Raw genomic sequence first — 22,588 nt, 5'->3', positions numbered from 1 at the left:
GGGGGGTTGCTGGCGAGATTGAATAGTGTTGATAGCTATGGTGTGCCTACTACAAAGGAGGAGCTTAAGAAATGGTTGTTTCCCTCTTTTCCTGATTCTAGAAGCATTTGGTAAAGTTACTGAGGTGGTAAATCCTAGGAATTTTAATGCTATTCAGACCACTGCTAGGCCTACTCCCAAGCCACATCTGCTTGTTTCTTTTTTTGTTTGTTTTGTTGCAGACAGAGTCTCACTCTGTCACCCAGGCTGGAGTGCAGTGGCGCGATCTCAGCTCACTGCAACCTCCACCCCCGGGTTCAAGTGATTCTCCTGCTTCAGCCTCCTGAGTAGCTGGGATTACAGGCACGCGCCACCACGCCCAGCTAATTTTTGTATTTTTAGTAGAGACCAGGCTTCACCATGTTGGCCAGGCTGGTCTTGAACTGCTGACCTCGGGTGATCCACCTGCCTCAGCCTGGCAAAGTATTTGCTCACTGTCTATTTACCGTGAGAATGCACAAAGCAAAACCCGTGTTCTCCTGCTGCTTACTTACTTTCTCGGAGCTGTAAGACAAGAGCTGAATAAGTAGATGGAAGCTGTACCAAGTGTAGTGATGAGTGCTACAAGAAAGCAAAGCTGGGCTGCTGTTCCATCAGAGTGCTCACAGAGGCAGGGCAGGATCAGGCTTGGGGCACGGGTTCTAGAACAACCAAGTCCAGCCACTGGAGCTCTGGTCTCTCTGACCCCACAGTCCCAGTCTAGGCCAATAAAATGGCAGCACCTATTAGCATCCCTGCCTAGGATGCTGGCAGGACTGCCTGGTCCCTGGTGTGTCCTCATTATGTCATACATAATTGCTGACTACTCTGTGGCATAGACATGAGAAAATCTGAGGAAACATTTTAGGACAAAACTTCCTACTTTGGAAGAGATGGGAAACTCAGACCCTCACAGAACAATGCCCCTCTGCTGCGAGTTTTCCCTTTTGGCCTCTGGCTTCCCAGGGTGAGAGAAGGGGAGTCCCTAGATCTCTTTTAAACCTCACTTCTGGGCCTCTGATTTTGGTAGAATCAAAACTTCCCCAGAACGGAGAGCAGAGGCCAGTCATAATCCTTGGTTGTTCATTCATTCCCTCAGCAGGCATTTAGTGCATGCTGGGTGCCAGAAATATGGCAATGAACCTGACAATTGTGGGAGAGACAGACTGCTGACGCCAGATACAGTCTTCAGGAGGGGAGGGGCAGGGGTCAGAGCAAGTAGACTAAGGGGGAAAAGTGGCCTAGGCCGAAGCCTGCCGGCGCACGGGGAGGAAAGGTGGGTGCGCAGCAGAGCCTTGGGAGATGCAGCTGGAGCTGTCATGGGCCAGAGAGCTCATCTGCAGACAGTGTCGTCATTCCACAAGGCCTCGGCTCTTTCACTGTGGGATGGTTGTACATTTAAGGGGAACATCCACTTACTTATTTTGAGGAAAAAAGCAAATTGTCATTTTATTTGGGACAGCTTTCTGGTCAAGATTACAGATTTAACTGTAGTCCTGTGATCTCTTAAGTGGGGAACAAGGTTGACAGCCCAAGGCCGACCTTGGACCTCTTCCCCTGCACAGCATGATGAGCAGCAGAAGCCCCTTTAGTGAAGGGGTTCCTTTGGCATCCTTTCTGAACAATGCCCTTTACAACCCTTCTTTATTTTTCTGGTTTTATTGTAAAGTCCCTTGTCTTAGTTCTTGTCCCTCAGTCACCTGTGTCCAGGTGCTAAATGTAAAAGGTGCAAAAGGGAATGTGGTGAGGAGGCACCCCCAGCCCTGACCTCCAGGCCCTAACACCCACTCCAGGTGACTGCTTGGACTGTTCGTTTTGCGTTCCATCCAGACATATCGCCTCTTCATAATCAAGTGCACACGTGTGCACACATATGTGTGATCATAGATGGCAGTGCTCTCTACACACCGTTACATGCCCAGCTTTCTTAGCATGATTTATTTCAGTGATCTGATCCACGTTAGTATGTACCAAGCAGATGCTTTCCTTTGTAATGCTGCCAGGTGCTCTACTGTAGAGAATGCCATGCTTTTTTTTTTTGAGACGGAGTCTCACTCTGTCGCCCAGGCTGGAGTGCAGTGGCGCAATCTCGGCTCACTGCAAGCTCCGCCTCCTGGGTTCACACCATTCTCCTGCCTCAGCCTCCCGAGTAGCTGGGACTACAGGCGCCTGCCACCATGCCCAGCTAATTTTTTGTATTTTTAGTAGAGACGGGGTTTCACCACGTTAGTCAGGATGGTCTTGATCTCCTGACCTCGTGATCTGCCCACCTTGGCCTCCCAAAGTGCTGGGATTACAGGCGTGAGCCACCGCGCCCGGCCAGAGAATGCCATGCTTTTATTTAACCACCTCCCTGTTGACAGACACCAGCTTGTTTCTAACCTTTTATCATGATTGATAATGCTGCAGAGAACTCCCCAGTGATGTGGTTCATCACAGGCACCACCGTGCCCAGCCTGAGGCCACTCCAGCGCTGCCCTGTCCTGCCTCCTGGGGACTCAGAGTCCACATGGACAGTCTTGTCAGGGCCCACCACTGACTCCTGTGAGTCTCCCCAGGTGACTTCACTCTCTACCTGTCTCACAGCCCTTGCCCTCCCTGGGTCAGCATGCCACCACCCAGGCCCCTCTGTAATTCCTGTTTGAGCCTCCCACCCTCTGGGAGTTGCTTCTTTGACTCCCACTTCCTGCTCTTGTGCCTCGCTTCCTGGACCCCACAGAGCACACCCTCTATGGACCCTCCCCAACCCTCACCTCCCTCTTCACCCAACTCAGAGTCAGGTTCTGTCCTTGTAATCTCTCCCCTCGAACCCTGACCCACTCCCTCTCCCTCCTACTCACCTGGACTCTCCCATCTAACTAAATCCAGTGCTTCCTCTGCTGTGGGCCTGCCCGCAGCATCACCACCTGTCCTCCCTCAGTGGACAGCCATACCATGCCTCCTCCTCCACCAAGAGAAGTGCAGCCTTGTGGCAGCTCTGCATCGCCTGGATGCTGACCGGCTGCCTCTCTTGCCCCTCACCCTCCCAAGGCCATCACTGCAGCAGTTCCTTCCCCTCCGGCACGCAGCTTCTCTTTTCCTTCTCGCCAGAGCAGTCCCATCAGCGGAGAACATGCTGGCACAGCCACCATCCTAAAACAAGAGGGGACAGTGCACCAGCCTTCTCCCATCTCCCAGGTTTTGTTGAGCTCACCCCATGCAGCTTTCATCTGTCACTCACCACATGGCCCCATCAGGATTACCCAGGGCTCTGTTTGCCAGACCCTATGGTCAGGTCTCAGCTGCCATCTCGCCTGGCCTGTCAGTGTCCCCCACATGGTGATAACTGCCCTGAAGTGCTCTTTCCTGTGGCTTTCAGGACCTTACCCCTCCTGGCTCACCCTGCTAGCTCCTCATCTCCCGACCCCCAGCCTGGGCTCCTTCCACATTGCTGCCACCTCCTCCAGGCCACCCAGGCTGTCCAATGGGCAGGTCCCGTTTAACACACCTGAAGTCCCACATCAGACTGCCAGTCCCTTCCTGTCATGCCTAAGCCAAAGCCATGGGTTGTTCCTTTTGCTTTTTTGTAAAGACGAGGTCTCATTGTGTTAATCAGGCTCTTCTCAAACTCCTGGCCTCAAGTGGTCCTCTTGCCTTGGCCTCCCAAAGCACTAGGATTATAGGTGTGAGCCCATGGCAGGTGTGAGCCCATGCCCAGCTCTGCCTCAGGTCATTCTTGACTCACCTTCCCCTCCCCCTCCCATGTCCCGCCATCCCAGGTCTGCCTGGACTCTGACTTCCCTCGCATCCTCCACCACTGCTACCCAGGGCCCATTCATCCTCTTCTATGTGGCAGCCAGAGAGGTCCCTTTAACACTTGAAGTCAGATTATCCCACACCTATGCAAACCCTCTGCTGCCTCCCAGCACCCCTAGAGCAGACCCACATTCTACACCCCTGCTCCTTCCCTCAGCCCCATGAGCCCCCCTGCCCAGCCATATCCTCCCCAAGGACCTCACCTTCCCTGCTCCTTCTGCCTGGACTCTTCTCCCAGGTGTCACCCAGCCCTGCCCTGTCCCTCCCACACTACAGCTCCCACACTACAGCATGAGTTCCGGGAGGGCAGGACCTGGTGTTGCTTTGTGCTGTATTCCCTGCATCCTGGACTAGGCCAAGCATGCAGTAGGTACTCAATAAATAACTGGACTATTAAGTTCATTCCAAGGAGTGGAATTGCTGGGATGTGCACTCGGACTTTTTGAGAGGGATCCCTGAATTGCTGCACATAGAGGTTGTTCCCATTTAACTTCCCCATGCCCTCATCTGCTGTGTGTGCAACGACTTTGAGTCTCTCCCTATGTGATAAGCACAAGCTCACTGTAGTTCTGAGTTTCTTCTGTGAGTGTTGTTGGACATGATGTGATACCACAGAGGTACTTACGTGGTTGTTTTCCCTTTTTTTTGTTGTTGTTGTTGTTTGAGATGGAGTCTTGCTCTATTGTACAAGCTGGAGTGCAATAGCATGATCTCGGCTCACTGCAACCTCCACTTCCTGAGTTCAAGCGATTCTCATGCCTCAGCCTCCCAAGTAGCTGGGATTATAGGCACCCACCACCACACCCAGCTAATTTTTGTATTTTTATTAGAGATGGGGTTTTGCCATGTTGGCCAGGCTGGTCTTGAACTCCTGACCTCAAGTGGTCCACCCACCTCGGCCTCCCAAAGTGCTGGGATACAGGCGTGAGCCACTGTGCCCATCTAGGTGGTAGTTTTTCTTTATGCTGAGATTATTTTATTTTGCTTTTACTTTTTTTGAGACAGGGTCTTGCTGTCACCTAGGCTGGAGTGAAGTGGCTGTTCTATCCACAGGTGCAGTCATGGCACACAACAGCCTTGAATTCCTGGCCTCAAGCAAGCGATCCTCTTGCCTCAGCCTCCTGAGTGGCTGACACTATAGGCATGTGCTACCACACCCGGCTCGTGAGATTTATTTTAAAAGCACATGTTTTTCCTAATATTTTTCTGGTTTCATCGTTTCTACTCAAACCTTTGCTAGATCTGGAATCGGTTTTAGTGGGATTTAGGAAGCAGGAGTCTAACTTTATTTTTTTTCACAGCAGGTTTCCCAGTTGTCTCAATACAAGTCTTTTTTTTCTTTTTTTAATACGGTGCTATGTTTATAAACATCAGTGCTACATTTATAATGACTGAAAAAAGAAAAAGGGTTCATGTGGTTTTCTTTTACTTGGCTAGCAGGTATTGAATGTCATGTGTCAGGCACAGAAAGCTGTTGCAAAGACCAACAGTGATTCAGACACAAAGCCCATCGTGTCCTATTTTGGGGGTGAGGTAGTCGCTGATGATGGCATGATGTGAGTGGGTTGGAATGGAGACCTAGCCCAAGAGCTGTGGGCACAGGAGGGCTGACTTATCCTGCCAGTGGTGTTGGGAGACTTGAGCTGGGCCTGTGGGCCATCCAGCTGCATCCTCCAGGCCTGGCGGAGCTTTCTCTCAGGCAGGGGAGCGCAGGCACAGAGGCTTCAAGTGCATGTTTGCTTCGATGATGATATTTGATTTAATTTGGCCAGAGCATGACCTGCAAAGCAAAAGGTGGAGTGGAATAGGTGGGAGATAGATGTGACAGAGTCCTGATGTCTGCTTGGGGCTGGACCGACTAGCCAGAGGGTCTCAGGTCCATCATGGATCAGAAGGACCTGGGGGGCCCAGCCTGGGCATCTGCATTTTGTAAAGTGTCCTGGGGCATCCAAGTGCTTCGCTGAGCGGGAGGTGCTGCTCTCGGCCACGATAGTTCCTCTTTCCAGGTGAGTCCACCTGTAGGTGGAAGAGCCAGTCCAGAGAGGAGGGCCAGGCATCCACCTGGCCTGACCCCTCACTCCAGATCCCCAGGCCCCAGCATCTTCCTAGCATGGATTTAGGAATAAAATTGACCTGAGATCATTGGGGCCACTTCACCTTCCCCCAAATGGAGCCACATTCCCAGGATCATCTCAGCCACTTCAGCTGACCTGGTAGTTTTTTCTTGTTTTTAATCTCAGATGTCTTCAAGTTTCCCTAATTCCCTAATTTTTCTTCTTCTTGCCTCAGGTTGGTCTTGTTTTTTCTTTGTTAAAGTGATTTTCCCTGTAGTGGTGTAGGTTCTATTGACAGCATTGCTATCCTGAGTGTCTTTTCTTCTCTTTAGGAGTCAGCATTGGTAATAGTGCTGTGCTGCGGAAGAGTGGAGTCTAAACTTTTTCATTGCCAGTGCCCCGAAACTGGAGTGTGAAGGACCGAGACAAGATGAAGACCGTGCTCATGGTTGCTGAAAAGCCGTCCTTGGCACAGTCAATTGCCAAAATCCTCTCTAGAGGTAGGAGAGACCAGCCCTGCTTTGGTCTGTAAGCACGGTCGTTTATGTGTTACAGGACATTTTTTCCTAATGTGATTCCACCCTGGCTGAGGTAGATTTGGTTCGGGTCGGCAGGTGGTAATGAAGCATCTCGGTATGTCACAGTGGGGTGCATTTGCTTCCACTCCTGGCAATGTGCCAAAGCTGGGGTTCCCAGAAGGCACAAGGCACAATTTACGATGAAATTGAAGGACAGTCATTATCCATATGCTGGGCCTGGTGGGGCTATTAGGTACAGGTAGTAGAAACCAGCCCTGGAAGGAAGGAGACACAGCCAGGACCACACCCCAGTCAAGGTCTGATGAGGCTATGCCCCAGGCATTGTCACCCCTGGATACTCCCACTGTCCTGTGGACCTCACGTCACTCCAGAGTAGCCAATGGACTGAGCTATGGCCACAGGCACTACTGAGACACCAGGGAGCTGGAGAGGGAATGTCTGCCACTCACCCCCAACTCTGGCCACTGGGGTGGTTGGTAGGGTGCTGTTTCCCCCTATCTTTGAATTCCCTCCAAATAGGAAGAGTTTTAGATGCTGGGTACCCAGAAATGACAGGCACCTACCTGGCCTCCCCTTGGTCCAGCAGTTGAGAGGGGAAGAGACCCTCGTTCAGCTGAGAAGACATGGTCCGCAGGGGACAGGGGGCCCCAAAAGTGGTGCCCGGTGCCCAGAAGCTGAGAAAGTACAGCTGAGTATGGTCAGTGGAGAGGGTGAGAATTCGATAATTAGAAGGTCCCTGGTAACCGAGAGTAGATCTGGAGTCTGTTTTAGTAAACGATGAATAACGTTTCAATGAAGTGAGGCAAAAATGGAATTGAAGAGTGAAAACATAAATACAGAGAAAGAGCCCACCCCTGCCTGCTCCTGGCTCCCGGCAGCCTGGGGCTCTGCATCGAGAGTGCTCTGTGCTAGGTTGTTGGCAGATGCTGTTTTCCCTGAGCGCCGTCCCATCTCTCAGTGCCCAACTACCCGCACCAGTCTGCGGAATGTCGTCACTCACCACTCTGGGGAAGGAGGACTCTGGCCCTCTGGGAGGTGGCATCCGGGCTGGGGTCTCCACAGGGTCTTCAGCTCAGCTGAAGCAGCCAGTCACTTTGTGCTTCCTCATCCCCAGGGAGCCTGTCCTCACACAAAGGGCTGAACGGGGCCTGCTCAGTCCACGAGTACACTGGGACCTTTGCTGGCCAGCCAGTGCGCTTCAAGATGACGTCTGTCTGTGGTCACGTGATGACCCTGGATTTCCTGGGTAAGCCCCTCTACCCTCCATCCTACTGAAGGGAGTTCTGCATGGCACTGGCCAGGGTCCAGTTGAAGCCAGGAGATGCCTCTAGGCAGGGAAGTTTGTCCCAACTCCATGAGTCATAAGGCCAGCAGATCATGAAGTGGTGATGAGAGGGTCCCTGGTGCGGTGCCCAGAACCCAGGCTCTGGAACTCAGCCCTGGGTCCCCATCATAGCGGCACCCCTTAGTCACTGCATTCCCTGTGTGCCTTCCTATGTAGACAAAGTGGCAGCACCTATCTTAGGAAGGGCTTGACCTGTGCAGGCATTTAAGAGAAGGCTGCTGCTGTTGCCAAGTTGACTGTCATCTGTCGGTCATTTGGTGGCTGTCGTTGTCATTCCTATATTGTTAACTGTTATCAATTACCTTGGAAGCGCCGGTATTAGTGACCTGCTGGGTGTAGGTGTGGGGCCATGTGGTTGGCAAGAGTCTGATCCAGGCTTTTCCCCCTGCTCTGCCGGCTCGCTGGCTGGGGATGTGGGCAATGACGGCCTCTGAGTTTACACTTCTCATAGTGAAATGGGTCTCACAGCAATGCTATCTGCTTCCCAAGGCTAAGGATTCAGTGTGACAGTGAGGGCAAAGCACTCAGCACAGGGCCCGACACGCAGCAAAGCCTCAGCCCTTGTTCTTGCTGCTCATTGATGACAGTGATGACAATGATGGTGACTGAGTTGTGTGGCTGAGCATTTGGACCCCAAGTTTTATCTCCAACTGGCAGGTGGGGAGCTGGGATTTGAATTTGGCTCTGTCTGACCCCATTCTCCCAGGTTGCAAGAAATGGGGCCTGGGGAGGATCGCTTGAGCCCAGGAGTTCAAGACTAGTCTGGACAACATAGTGAGACCCCTGTCTCTACAAAAAAAAAACAACAAAATTCTTTTTAAATCAGCCGGCGTGGTGGTGCGCACCTGTAGTCTTGGGAGGCTGAGGTGGGAAGATGGATTGAGGCTGGGAGGTCGAGACTGCAGTTAGCCGTGATCGTATCACTGTACTTCATCCTGTGATAGAGCAAGACCCCTGTCTCAGAAAAAAAAAGAAATGGGGCCTAAAAGAAAGCCGGACAGCTGAGCATGCAAGAACCGGGTCTCTGTAGATGAGTAGGTGAATGTGCTGGGCATGAGGCTCAAAAAGATGGTCCTTTAACAGGAACGACTGCGCACATGCGTGCCCCCACAGAGTGCTGGGTGGAAGGACAAAGTTCCAGAAACTCAGGTTGGAAGTGTCAATGAAGGCACCATTGTGGGGTCCAGTGCTCAGGCAAAGAGACCCAGCCCAGGAATGGTGCTCCCAGCCACAGGGAAAGTCCCGGAAGTGAGGCCAGAGTGGCAGCCCCCCGAGAGCTTGCTTGGCTCCTGTGGTTGGCCGGGGTGTGGTGGGTCTGCTCAGCAGCCGAGCAGAAAGGAGGCTGGATGGGAGGGGGTTACCAAAGGCCTGAACCCACATCCTGGCTCTGCCTCTGATCATCAGGATGACCCTGGGCGAATTGTTCTCCAAGCTTTCCCCTCCTCATTTGTGGGATGAGACCAACATCCTCCTGGGGTTATGATGGTCTCGGAGGCTGAGCTCCTGTGAACTGTGAGGTGTGACTCAATGTCACTGTGACTGGTTTGTAGGAAAATACAACAAATGGGACAAAGTGGACCCCGCAGAACTGTTCAGCCAAGCTCCCACGGAGAAGAAAGAAGCTAACCCCAAGCTGAACATGGTGAAGTTCCTGCAGGTGCGTGTGGCTGGCCTGGGCATGAGCACACCGGGGCTCCCCACCCTCCACAGCTGCCATGTCCTTGCCCACCCTTGCTTGAGTCCTAATCCCCCTTGGACAGGGGGGCCTTTGCTAGCTTTTTCTGTGAGTGCCCCCTGCTGGCCCACGAGGCACCTGCAGGCACCCCCAACACACAAGGCAGTTGCCATTGCCAACTCTCAGTCCTGGAGAGCAGGCCTTCTGCTTTTAAAATAGCTTGTTTGGTCGGGGGGGTTTTCTCCTTAATTTTAAAACAAATGCATACAGATTATGGAAAATTAGAAAGTGCAGATAAGTAGAAAGACAAAAAAATTATGCATAATCATATTACCCAAGACAACTGCTGTTATCATTTAGGGTTATTTCATTTTAACCCTTCTTCTGGGCAGTTTTGGGGTGTAAGATCATGTTGCATTTATACTTTTTTTTTTTTTGGTCCAAAAAACATCAACTATAAACTCAATTCTTTTCTGTTGGCTGAGCCAGCCTCAACACAGCCAGCTCCTTACCCAGCCCAGGTACCAGTCCTCCTAACTGAGGTTCAGGGCCTGGGACCAAGCCCTGTCCTGGATGGGAGCACTGGGGGCGGGTGGCACGGACCAGGTCTGCAGCAGGTACGTGTGAACCTGTGCTGTGTGGCAGGTGGAGGGCAGAGGCTGCGACTACATCGTGCTGTGGCTGGACTGCGACAAGGAGGGGGAGAACATCTGCTTTGAGGTGAGTGTGAGGCTCACTTTGGTCCTCACTTTTGGCCTTTCTGACGCCAGCCCCAAACTGACACCAGCAGTCAGTCACATCACTCCTGGGGCCAAATGAGGGAGTAAACTGTACCGGTTTAAAAACACCTCTCCCCTCCCTTTATTCTGAAACTCCACAGATAATTTTAACTGCATAGGCTCTATTAAAGGTGGTCAGTTGTTCCTCCGCTTGCTGAGGCCTCACGGTATGAGTGAACATAGGAGGGGCCAAATTGTCTGGGTGGATGCAGGTTTCAGAATGGGACTGTCTTGGGGCAGCTTGGTGTTCAGCATCTTGTGCCCAGCGTGACTTCTCAGGGACCTTAGGTTGATGCCGGTTGATTCCCGACCTCAGCACTGAGCTCCTTTTGCAGGCCTCGCTCTGCTCATCTCCTGCCTCACCCAGGATGCCTCCTGCCTCCAGCCAACCCTGGGAGCCCTGCAGAGAAGCAGGTGGCAGCTCCCTGTGCACACCCCATGCCCCATGCTTGCCCCGGCCATGGTGCCCTCACAGTGGCCATGACTGCTGGTCTCACTTGGTGCCCTTCAGACTGTTGTTCCCTATGGGTCGCCCCTGTGCTCCTGTACCCCCAGCTCTCACCCGTGGCTCAAGAGCTGGTCAGAGAGACAGAGCTGAGGCACCTGGCGTTGCAGTACAGCACCCTCAGCAAATGCGATCACACTCTGTCTCTTCCCAGATACCCTCTCCTCCCCTGCAGGGCGGCTCCTCCCTGGGGGCCTTTGCATCTGGGAGTGGAGAATGGGGGCAGCTCATGGGGCTTTCTCCCTTCAGAAATGAAGCCACTTATTCCCAGTAAGGAAGCTGCGTGGCCAGGCTCCGGCGGCGACCCTAGTCCCACTGCACGGCCTTCCTAGTGAGTCTCGGCTCCAGGACCCCTGCTGTGCTTTAGCCCGAGCTGCCCCCACCACAAGCTAGGACCACCCGTGGCCTTCCTGCTCTTGCCCATTTCCTTTCCCCTTCATTCTTTTTTCCTTCCCTGTCTTTTCTTCAGCCTCTTAAAATTTCCACCCACCCCTCCAAACCCTCCCTCCTAGAAGGCAGGGAATCGTGTCACATGGGATGGGTTTGGGGACTAAGAGGTCCCTCATGTACTTGGCAGTAGCATTTCCTGATTTGGTGGGGATGAAAGCAGAGGATTAGAAGAGAGGGCGGGAGTAAGAAGGGAGTGTTCGAGTATGTTTCTAGATGGGAGTAAAGGAAGCCATGTGGTGGGGTGTTGTGGAGTGCTCAGGGCTTCTGGAAAGGCAGGGGGATAGAGGAGGGTCTGGCAGGTGCAGGAAAGGGGATAGAGGAGGGTCTGGCAGGGGCAGGAGAGGGAGCCGAGCACACGTGTTCTTTCCTGGAAGGAACCAGGCTTCACAGTGGGGTGGGGAGCTGTGGCAGGGATCTGGGAGGTGGGTCACAGCTGGCCACTCCCCACCCCCAGGTTCTTGATGCTGTTCTGCCCGTCATGAACAAGGCCCATGGTGGCGAGAAGACCGTGTTTCGGGCCAGGTTTAGCTCCATCACGGACACAGACATCTGTAATGCCATGGCCTGCCTGGGCGAGCCTGACCACAACGAGGCGCTCTCAGTGGATGCTCGCCAGGAGCTGGACCTGCGAATCGGCTGTGCGTTCACCAGGTGCTGGCCACACCCGCAGAGTCCTGGGCACACCCTCACTCTCCCTCAGCCAGAGACCTGCCTCTACTGGTCCCCCTCGGGGGCCCCTAGGCCTCCTCGAGCCAGGATGAGCAACAGGGGATTTCACCAACCCTGAAGAAGGCCGGGCACAGTGGCTAACACCTGTAATCCCTGCACTTTGGGAGACCAGGATGGGAGGATTGCTTGAGGTTGGCAGTTTGAGACCAGCCTGGGCAGCATAACAAGACCCCATCTCTACAAAAAAAAAAAAAAATTATTTTTTTGAGACAGAGTCTTGTTCTGTTGCCTAGGCTGGAATGCAGTAGTACAATCTCAGCTCACTGCAACCTCTGCCTCCCAGGCTCAAGAGATCCTCCTACCTGAGCCTTCCACTACAGGTGCTACAGGTGTGCACCACTATGCCTGGCTAATTTTTATGCATTTTGTAGAGACAGGGTTTTACTGTATTGCCCAGGCTGGTCTCAAACTCCTGAGCTCAAGCAATCTGCCCACCTTGGCCTCCCAAAGTGCTGGGATTACACATGTGAGCCACTGCGCCCAGGCTAAACAAAAATTTATTTATTTTTTTGTTTGTTTTTTGAGACAGAGTCTTACTCTGTCATCCAGGCTGGAGTGCAGTGGCACAATCTCAGCTCACTGCAACCTCTGCCTCCTGGGTTCAAGTGATTCTCATGCCTCAGCCTCCCAACTAGCTGGGATTACAGGCTCCTGCCACCACTCCCGGCTAATTTTTATACTTTTAGTAGAGACGGGGTTTCACCATGTTGGCCAGGCTGGTCTCGAACTCCTGACCTCAGGTGATCCGCCCACCTCAGCCTCCCAAAATGCTGGGATTACAGGTATGAGCCACTGTGCCTGTCCAAACATTTTGTTTTAATTAGCTGGGTGTGGTGGTGTGAGCCTGTAGTCCCAGTTACTTGGGAGGCTGAGGTGGGAGGATCACTTGAGCCCAGGAGTTCAAGGCTGCAATGATCTGTGAATCCCCATTAATGCACTCCTGCTGGGCAATACAGCAAGACCCTGTCTCTACAAAAACAAAAGAGACCTAAAGAAAATTGTTTATTTAGCTGACAGAGATCACATATGCCCTGCTTGATAAAGTGTGTTTGTCTGTGCTCTGGGGGTCCTGAGGAGAGTGTGCAGTAGATGGAATAGAATAGAAGGCTCCCTGGCCTGAGACAGTAGAAACCTCTGTCTACTCTCTCACTGGCTCTGTCACCCATGTACACACATGAATCCTCCCTAAGGCTATGCCCACTCTGCTCCCACTGGCTTCTAAGTGGGGACACCACCTGATGCCACCTCCTTCATGCACCACCCCTGGCCTTGGGCTGGACTCACATGGGTGGCCATAATAGTGTCTTGAGTGAATCAGTGACCAAAATATCTTTCCACTCCCTCCAGGTTTCAGACTAAATATTTCCAGGGGAAATACGGTGATTTAGACAGCTCTCTCATCTCCTTTGGGCCATGTCAGACTCCAACCCTGGGATTCTGTGTGGAGAGACATGATAAAATCCAGTCCTTCAAACCAGAGACCTACTGGGTGCTGCAGGCCAAGGTTCCTTGCCTTTCTGTATTCATGCTGGGGCTTTCTGGGTTTGGGGCATGGATTCTGAGAGTCTTCCATCATCATCAGCCGGCAGGCCCCGGGCTGAGGGCAGAAGTGTGGACGGCTGCACCTGGAAGTGGTCTGTGGTGCCTAGGGCTGAGGGACCCCAGCCTTCATGGGGGCAATGGGAAGAGACTGGGCCTGTATATGCTGAATCTGGATAAGTGGGAATGAGTTCAGCTCTGGCAGTGCAGGGTGAGGTCACCCCACAGGAATCAGTGGCTTCAGTGGTCAGGTCCAAGCACTGGACTGAGACCATTGGCTTTCAAACTTTTTAAAATTCCTAGAACCCTTTCTTCAAATAAAAGCCTCCACAGAAGCTCACTGTAAGACTTAATACAGCTAGGCACAGTGACTGATGTCTGTAATCCCAACAGCCTGGGAGGCTGAGGCAAGAGGATTGCTTGAGGCCAGGAGTCCAAGGCTACAGTGAGCTACGATCGTGCCACTGCACTCCAGCCTAGCAACACAGTGAGACGCTGTGGCTGACACGGGGCTTGGGACCCTGGCGGTGGCCATACCTACCACTGGCCAGGCACTGGGGATAGGCAGGGGTGGTGTGAGAAGTAGGGGCTCAGGTGCTTCTTAGGGACACATCGGCCTCAGCTTTGGGCCACCTTCCTGAGACTGGCTGCCTGGTTTTGGGGCAAGGGGTGGAGAGGGCCAGATGTCAGCTTGCGTATCTGCCCACCTGAACAGGTACAGCTGTGAGCCATTACAGCCAGGGCTATTTTGCTCCCAGACAAGGACCAGCTTCATCTGTCCTGGTTCTTCCTGGCGTTGGGCTCACCTGGAGACTTTTTCTTGTGCGTTCACCCTTTATCCTTTTTCCTGCAGGTTAACACTGACAAAGACAGGTCTCTCCTTTTGGACTGGGACCGAGTAAGAGTGTTCGACCGGGAGATCGCACAGATGTTTTTAAACATGACAAAGCTGGAGAAGGAAGCCCAGGTGTGCCTGCCCCACCCACATCTATCACAGTTGCCTTGGGTGAGGGTGGCCCTTGGATGCCTCCCGCTGGAGGAACAGCCTGTGATCCTAGTCCACGTCTTTCTCCCCCTTTCTGAAACACAGACATCTTTTTGGAAAGCTGAGTGGTTACTCCCTCAGATACTCCTAAGATATTTCTGCCCAGTGCAATAGCCACAGTGTACTGCATGCCCGCTCCATACCAGGCACTGTCCACACCTGTGACCTTGTCGGACCCCTTCCACTCTTCCCTTTCCACATGACCCGCTAGGCATTACCTCCGTGTGGCAGGACTCCATTTCACACAGAGATTCAAACTAACAACTGTAGAGGGACCTTGGTGCACACTGATGAACTTGCCCAAGGTCACAGCTAGCAGGGGAAAGGCTTGAGATTCCAATTGCAATCAGCTTGCGTGCTTTTATGGGATTATGTTTCTTACTCGGCTTCTATGAATTGAAAGGACATGCTGCTTGGCTGTTAGGAAAAGGGTGAGGTGACCTGGCTGCACGGGTTGGGGACACATCTGTGGCTATTGAAGTAAACATGCTACAGGCATGACAGCTACCAGATCCGTCGAGACACAGCCTGGCCTCCTTAGCCGCCTTCTCCTTGTCCTTCTCTGGCCTTCCTTGAGTGCCCTGTTGCCCGCCATGCCATCGTCTCAGGCATCTGAAACTTCTAAAGCTGCTCCAGGCTGTCAGCATTGATCACATTCCTGCAGAGACACTGTTGCCACCTCCAGGTCTCACACTGGGGAGCCCAGCTTCACATAACAACTGGCCTCTGTTAGCACCCACATCTGTCTGTCTGGAATGCAGAAGGCACTGCCCTGACCAGCCTACGTGGGATTGGCAAGGGCCAGGGCCTGGGGTTGAGTTGTTTGGATTGTTTTTGCCATAGGCAAAACAAAGAGTTGTCTCTTCCGACAAGTGTTCAGCAGAGGTAGAGAGTGGCAGGACCCCAACAAAGCACAGCTCACAGATGCACTCCACTAACCTGCATGGTGTTTACACAAATTCCAGAATAGTTACCAGCACTTAAAAATTATGAGATTTCATACTAAAATTCTGCCTTCTAGCTTCTCTTGAAAAATCAGAAGAGGTAGCAATACTAGCAGGTGCAGGCAGCAGCCCTCCCCACAACAAGGAGTGGTACTTCCCCTGGGACGGGCCCCACTTGCCATCCCTGTAGCTTGGCTGATGCTGGCTTCTGTAGGATTTCCATCTGCAGCCCTTCTGACTCCTCCTCAATCTTCCAGGTTTTCTCTTTCCCTAGAAAATTCTCCAGAAAAGAATATTCAATCACTTGAGGCCAGGAGTTTGAGACCAGCCTGGACAACACAGGGAGACCCTGTCTCTGAAAAAAATAATTTAAAAAGTAGACGGGCATGGTGGCACGTGCCTGTAATCCTAGCACTTTGAGAAGCTGAGGCGAGAGGATTACTTGAGGCCAGGAGTTCATTTAAGACTAGCCTGGGCAACATAGCAAGACCCTGTCTGTACAAGAAATTGAAAAAAAAAATTGGTCAGACATGATGGTGTGTGCCTGTGGTTTCAGCTACACAGGAGGCTGAGGCAGGAGGATCACTTGTCCCAGGAGTTCAAGGCTACAGTAAGCTCTGATGGTGCCACTGCACTCCAGCCTGGGCGACAGAGCAGGACCCTGTCTCTTAAAAAAAACAAAATTTGGTTTTTTGTTTGTTTGTTTGTTTGTTTTGAGATGGAGTCTTGCTCTGTCACCCAGGCTGGATTACAATGGCGTGGTCTCAGCTCACTGCAACCTTCACCTCCCAGGTTCAAGCAATTCTGCCTCAGCGTCACGAGTAGCTTGGATTACAGGCACGTTCCACCATGCCCAGCTAATGTTTGTATTTTTAGTAGAGACGGGGTTTCACCATCTTGGTCAAGCTGGTCTCGAACTACTGACCTCAGGTGATCCACCCGCCTCAGCCTCCCAAAGTACTGGGATTACAGGCGTGAGCTACCACACCCAGCCAAAATTTTTTTTAAAAAAAGAATTTTCATTCTTTTTCCTTTCCTGGTCCTGAATAAATATTCAATCAAGTCTTTAGACTGTTGGGAAGAATGAATTGGAGAAACAGGGAGACCAGATGAATGAAACCAGACCCTTCGTCCACACATCTTGATTCCCTCTGTGGTAGTGTCTTCCTCCTTCCCCAAATCATTGACTGTCCTGTCTTCCAGGTGGAGGCCACAAGCAGGAAAGAAAAGGCCAAGCAGAGGCCCCTGGCCCTGAACACTGTGGAGATGCTGCGTGTGGCCAGCTCTTCTCTGGGTATGTAGGGACATTTCTCTCAAGTCACCAGAAGGCTTCCTGAGGCAGGTTCAGCCTGGAGCAGCGAGTGCCCAGGGTTGCAGGATGGTGCCCAAGGCTTCAAGGGGATCTGAGCCTCAGGAGGATTTCACTTATCCTTAGGTTGTAAAGGTGGTAAAGTTGGTCACCACCTGAGGGGACCTCCTGATGTTAGAGTCCCTGAGCAGCTATCCCTGGTGAGGGGAGAGGCCCCAGCCAGATGTCACCTTCAGGGAACCAGTGTGAACGTCGCCCCTCAGCCTCATCTCCTCAGCCTTTTCTCCTTAGTAACGAGGAGGGGGTTGGGCTGGAGAGCTGGTGGTCTCTGGCAGCTGTCAGCCCCTAGGCATTGGTGCCCCCCACCCCCGCAGGGAACTATGGGCAGTGTCCTCTCAGTGGACACTGAGTGGTGGCTCCAGCGTCCTCAGAGGGCAGCAATGCTGGGAGTGGTTGCTAGCTAAGCGCCTGCCTCTGCTGGTCAGGGAGTAGCAGGACGAGCCCCCCTGAGTGGCCCCAAAGTGCTGTGAGGACAGAAACACCCAAGGGCTCAAAATGGGGCTGCGTGCTAACTCTGTCGTCAGCCAACCCCGAGGTATGGTTATGGCTCCATGGACAATGCATGGGGAGTGGTGCTCTGAAGGCCATGTCTCATCCCCATGGCCATGAGCCCCATGAGGATGCACCGTGGGGTAGAGTGAGCGGCGTTTCCCATCAGGCCCATCCTGGGTGTAGGATTCAGCCTTACGGGTGCAGGATTCAGCCTCATACAAGACTGTGTGGCATAGGTGCCCACCCGGCCAGCAGCTTTGCACTCCAGCTGTGCCTGCTCAGAGCCACCGTCACCCTCCAGGAGGGGCCGGCCACAATGGGGGAGCCTGAGTGCATAGGCCAGGGCAGGCAGCTGGCCATCCCCACGTACCTGGCCCTCTGAGGACCTCCTGTCTCTCGCAGGCATGGGGCCGCAGCACGCCATGCAGACGGCTGAGCGGCTCTACACGCAAGGCTACATCAGCTACCCACGGACAGAGACCACCCACTACCCTGAGAACTTTGACCTGAAGGGCTCTCTGCGGCAGCAGGCCAACCACCCCTACTGGGCCGACACGGTGAGTGGAGCCGGGCCGGCCTCAGCATGTGTGTGTGTCACTGAGGCCTTGGGACCAGGTCTGGTACATCAGCCAAACCCAGGCAGGCAGCCGAGCCCAGCCACAGACTCTGCTCTGTCTTCTCTCCCTCAGGTGAAGCGGTTGTTAGCAGAAGGTATCAACCGCCCGCGGAAAGGCCATGACGCTGGCGACCATCCCCCCATCACCCCCATGAAGTCTGCCACAGAGGCCGAATTAGGTACCGCTCTCATCCCATACCCGGTGTGCTTCCAGGGAGGGAAGGGCGAGCTGCGACAGTGAAGGTTGCAGGCCCTGTTGGCAATGTGGGGGCTCCTTCAGCCTCTGCCTGCCCTGGCTGTGGGGATGGGGGGCCACCTGGAAGATGAGCTCCATTGCTATGGGACCAGGACAGGAGTGAAGAGGTAGCAGCAGGTGCTGTTGCAGGGAGGCAAGGGGGCAGACGCCACGGGGGACATGAATGAAACCAGGGTAGAGAGTGGCGGTGTGGGGGAGGGGGCAGCACACCTCCTACCTCCCAGCTGGCCTAAGGTGGTACCAGTGGTCCGAGTGCCAGGAGAAGGCAAATGAGGAAGGGAGAGCAGTGCAGGTAGAGACAGGAGCCACCTGTGGACAGTCTGAGTTTGAAGCAATGGTGTCATGTCACGAGACAGTGGAAAGACAGGCCAATGCCTGAAGAGCAGTCCCGCCAGAAGCAGGGACAGGAGGTTGTGCAGGATGGTGGGAGCCGCAGCCAGAAAGGAACCACTGAGGCATGGAGGCTTGTGTTCCCTTCCTCCGCATTTGCTTTTTTTTTTTTTCTTTTTTTGAGACAGAGTCTTGTTCTGTCACCCAGGCTGGAGTGCAGTGGCCCGATCTCGGCTCACTGCAACCTCTGCCTCCCAGGTTCAAGCAGTTCACCCTGCCTCAGCCCCCCGAGTAGCTGGGATTACAGGCTCCCACCACCACACCCAGCTAATTTCTTTGTATTTTTAGTAGAGACGGGGTTTCACCATGTTGGCCAGGCTGGTCTCAAACTCCTGACCTCAAGTGATCCATCCACCTTAGCCTCCCAGAGTGCTGGGATTACAGGCATGAGCCACCACGCCCGGCCTTCCTGCACATTTTCTTTCCTCCTTCCCCAGGATTTGCAGTGTGTCCTGCACAGCGGCTCTGTAAGCAGGACCTTGCTGCTCGAGCGAGAGTACTGGGGGCTCCTCACGGCCAGAGCCCCCAGCTGGCTCCCAACTGACTAGCCCTGGCCTGTTGCAGGGGGTGACGCGTGGCGGCTCTATGAGTACATCACCAGACACTTCATCGCCACGGTCAGCCATGACTGCAAGTACCTGCAGAGCACCATCTCCTTCAGAATTGGGCCCGAGCTCTTCACCTGCTCCGGGAAGACCGTCCTCTCACCAGGTCACACCACGGGCCCAGCCTTCCTCCTCTGTGCCTTCATGGGCAGACAAACATTCTACATTGTGTCTGGGGATGGGAGGCCCAGGGTCTGAGGCCCCAGCCACCCAGGCTGGGAACCCTGAGTGGTGGCGCATATCTCTCCAGGCTTCACGGAGGTCATGCCCTGGCAGAGCGTGCCCCTGGAGGAGAGCCTGCCCACTTGCCAGCGGGGTGACGCCTTCCCTGTGGGCGAGGTGAAGATGCTGGAGAAGCAGACGAACCCACCCGACTACCTGACGGAGGCCGAGCTCATCACGCTCATGGAGAAGCATGGCATCGGTGGGTGCGCCTGCCCAGGCCCCAGAGCCGGCTCCGTCTCCAGTACTCAGGCTTCGAGTCTACTCACAAAGCTGCCCCGCCAGCCCTGTGTGCCCAGCCCAGCACCCCTCCATGGGCTGGTATCTGGAAACTGGTGACCCAGTGTGTGGCCAGCCAGGCAGGTCCACAGCGGGCATCCCCTCCTGAGGCCTCCATTCAGGACCTGGCCTTCCCTGTGAGGGCCCAGATGTGCCCTCGTGCACTGTGGGGTGTGCACACACCGACTAACGCCCACAAGGCTGAAGATTGGCCCAGATGCCAGGTGACTCATAGAAATCATATTGGCAGTCCCCTGAGTCCACACAGCCAGCCTGGGCTGTCCTGAAATCAGGTGACAGGGAAATGAGATCTCACAGGAGCTGCTTCCCTGGGAGAGAACAGAAATGCCTGTCCCAGGCACAGGGCTCCCCAAAGGGTGACCAGGAAGTTTCCACGCAAAAACGGGCAGCCCAGGGAGTTTATCAAAGCAAAAGTGTAGTCACCAGTGCACACTCCTCACAGGAGTGGTGGCCTCACAAGTCCCCAGGCCTGGAGCTGTGAGATGTCTCACATGTTGGGGGCCAGCCTCACTGCCGGAGCCTTCTCCCCAGGTGGCACTCGCGCCGCTGGGCACTGCCTGTTCCCTGGGGCACTACCCCTGGCTGACAGGCTCTGGAGACCTGTGGGATGTCACAGCCACTGTGTCCAGGCTCTGCTCCAGCAGTGGTCATATAGGTGGACTCTCAGGGAGTGTCTCTTCCCAGGCTGGGGTCCTGGTGACCATGGCGATCTTGGCAGGAGAGCAGAGCTCTGGGCTTGCTCCTCTCAGGGGTCCAGGGCACCTGCCAGGGTCCTGAAATAGCCCTCAGCCCACTGTGGAGTGTGGGCTCTGCTCCCCCGTGTCCTCTGCCCTCTCGCATTGATGGGACACTGGCTCCTGGCAGCCCTATGCTAGCCAGTGAGCCAGACCCAGTCATCAATACAAGTTTATGACAGTGAAGAGGGCTCTGGTGTTACCTTCTGAACAGGAGAGTGGTCAGGGTGGCCCTGTGACTGAGCCCCCAGGAGTGTGTAAAAAGGGCCTGACCAGAGCCGCCACAGAGGAGCCCACACCACGCGTCATGGCGCCCGGCAGACTCGGGGTGGTAGTGGCACACGCCACCCACAGCCTGCCACACCGGGTGCAGAGCTGGCCTCGTGCCAAGAGCCATGGGCCCTCGGCAGGCTCCTTAGCCCCCAGAGGCCAGTTTCTTCCCATGTGAGATTCTCTCCGAGCTACTTTGGGAAGGTGTGTGTCACCTGTCCATGCTGGTGAGCATGCAGGGAGCCCCAGCCTCCTTTCTGCCCCTCTGACTGGCACCCGCCATAGTCAAAACGCCTCAGCCTCCGCTGCACCCCTCTGCCAGGAAACCTCCTCTGGGTGGGAGAGTGGAATCCTGGGGACTGGGAGCCTCCCCTGGGGATCGTGACGGGCCTTGCAGAGAGGGAGGAGGTGGGAGACAGGAAGTGGACAGAATTGTCCAGGTTTAGGGGAGGGCAGCTCTGCAGTGAGCTTGTAAGCACCTCCGTGTTCTGGTGGAGTGGGGCTCTGGCTCCGGGAGCAGGTGGGTGCCACAGGACCCAGGCAGGAGAAGCCATAGAAGTCACATTTTCCAGGCGCAGAATAAGCACTGTGACCTTGGAGAGTTCCTTAACCTCCGAGCCTGTTGTCTCTGCCATAAAGCAGGAGTAGGCGCCCCGTCCAGGGAGGGCTGCCCTTGCGTTCTCAAGGCAGAACATGAAATGCATGCAGTTGGTGCCCAGCACAGTGCAGGGGGAGCTCAGGGCACAGCCCTCCCTCCTGTGACCGGGAGCAGTGAGAGGGCCTGAGCACCAGGGGCCCCGTGACAGGTGATACAGCACATGGTTCAGTGGGGCATGTCCAAGGCAGGCCAGGAACCCTGGGGCCTTGTACATTGCAGGCACAGATGCCAGCATCCCTGTGCATATCAACAACATCTGCCAGCGCAACTATGTCACGGTGGAGAGCGGGCGCCGGCTCAAGCCCACCAACCTCGGCATTGTCCTGGTGCACGGCTACTATAAGATTGGTGAGTTCCTCAGTCCTGCCCCCAGGGCCCACCGAGGCTCCCTGGCTTCTCCCTGGATGTTGGCTCTGCTGCCCGCTCCAGACAGGCCCCTGCCCTACAGTGATCCCCCAGCCCCACACACACTCCCTCAACACCCGCTGAAGGGGTGCTGCCCCAGGACCCCCAGGACCTGCCCAGAGCAGGAGCTCAGTGTGTTTGAAGGCTGAACAGATGTGTGAGGGAACCAAAAGGGGAGGCGAAGTTGCCTCAGCCCTGTTCCCTGGAGGTTCCCCAGGGGCCAAGGGGAGAGGGAGGAGCACAAAACTGGCCCAAGGGCGGCCTGGAGCTCATCTGTGATGTGGTTCTAGCCACAGGACATCCCTGGCCACTCTGCCTGACATTTCCAGGTGGGAAATCAGGAAAGGTCTGGGGTCATAAGAGCCAGCCTGGTACCATCTGAGGCTGTGGACTGGTGGGTAGGGCAGAGGCCAGGAGGACGGGCCAGAGCGGGAGGGGTGAACAGGGCAGTATCCCTGCCTGGGAAGGGGTGGCATGGCCCTGGGTGCGAGTGCTCAGGGCAATATCTGCCCCCTGCCCACTTGCAGATGCAGAGCTGGTGCTCCCCACCATCCGCAGTGCAGTGGAGAAGCAGCTGAACCTGATCGCCCAGGGCAAGGCCGACTACCGCCAGGTCCTTGGCCACACCCTGGACGTGTTCAAGAGGAAGTTCCACTACTTTGTCGACTCCATTGCTGGTAGAGTCTGCCTCTGGCCTGCCCCTCACCAGAGGGGTGTCTCTCTGTCAGCAAGGCCAGTACCTGGGAACCTAGGTCCCCACGTGGGACCAGCTCCCAGATCTGGGCTTCAGGCCTCCGTAGGCCAGGGCAGTGACACCTCCTGGCTGGGTTGAAAGAGCAGGTGCATTAACACCA

The 22,588-nt window shown here is 54.5% G+C and overlaps 1 protein-coding gene across 13 annotated transcripts in view; it reads left to right on the top strand.

The window, feature by feature from the left end:
- TOP3B (DNA topoisomerase III beta) overlaps window positions 1-22,588 on the top strand; it is a 28,493-nt gene that overhangs the window by 848 nt on the left and 5,057 nt on the right. For 5 of the 13 annotated variants that reach the window (XM_016939789.4, XM_009437886.5, XM_515006.6 and 2 more), the window contains exons 2-15: window positions 6,200-6,367; window positions 7,521-7,652; window positions 9,302-9,408; window positions 10,072-10,146; window positions 11,615-11,811; window positions 13,237-13,393; window positions 14,282-14,395; window positions 16,621-16,711; window positions 17,681-17,835; window positions 17,968-18,073; window positions 19,105-19,251; window positions 19,396-19,569; window positions 21,549-21,677; window positions 22,262-22,411. In XM_016939789.4, coding sequence (XP_016795278.1) covers window positions 6,298-6,367; window positions 7,521-7,652; window positions 9,302-9,408; window positions 10,072-10,146; window positions 11,615-11,811; window positions 13,237-13,393; window positions 14,282-14,395; window positions 16,621-16,711; window positions 17,681-17,835; window positions 17,968-18,073; window positions 19,105-19,251; window positions 19,396-19,569; window positions 21,549-21,677; window positions 22,262-22,411 — 1,804 coding nt within the window. In that variant the 5' untranslated portion in view covers window positions 6,200-6,297. Of the gene's footprint in view, window positions 1-5,819; window positions 6,027-6,199; window positions 6,368-7,520; window positions 7,653-9,301; window positions 9,409-10,071; window positions 10,147-10,959; window positions 11,042-11,614; window positions 11,812-13,236; window positions 13,394-14,281; window positions 14,396-16,620; window positions 16,712-17,680; window positions 17,836-17,967; window positions 18,074-19,104; window positions 19,252-19,395; window positions 19,570-21,548; window positions 21,678-22,261; window positions 22,412-22,588 lie in introns of those variants that run through there. The other 8 variants (XM_063807806.1, XM_009437888.4, XM_054676050.2 and 5 more) reach the window with 6 other exon arrangements.

This window comes from Pan troglodytes, chromosome 23, assembly GCF_028858775.2.
Source record: "Pan troglodytes isolate AG18354 chromosome 23, NHGRI_mPanTro3-v2.0_pri, whole genome shotgun sequence".
Classification (NCBI taxonomy): Eukaryota; Metazoa; Chordata; class Mammalia; order Primates; family Hominidae; genus Pan; species Pan troglodytes.
Note: the sequence above shows the minus strand (reverse complement) of the source record. Positions and strands in the feature narration are given on the sequence as shown.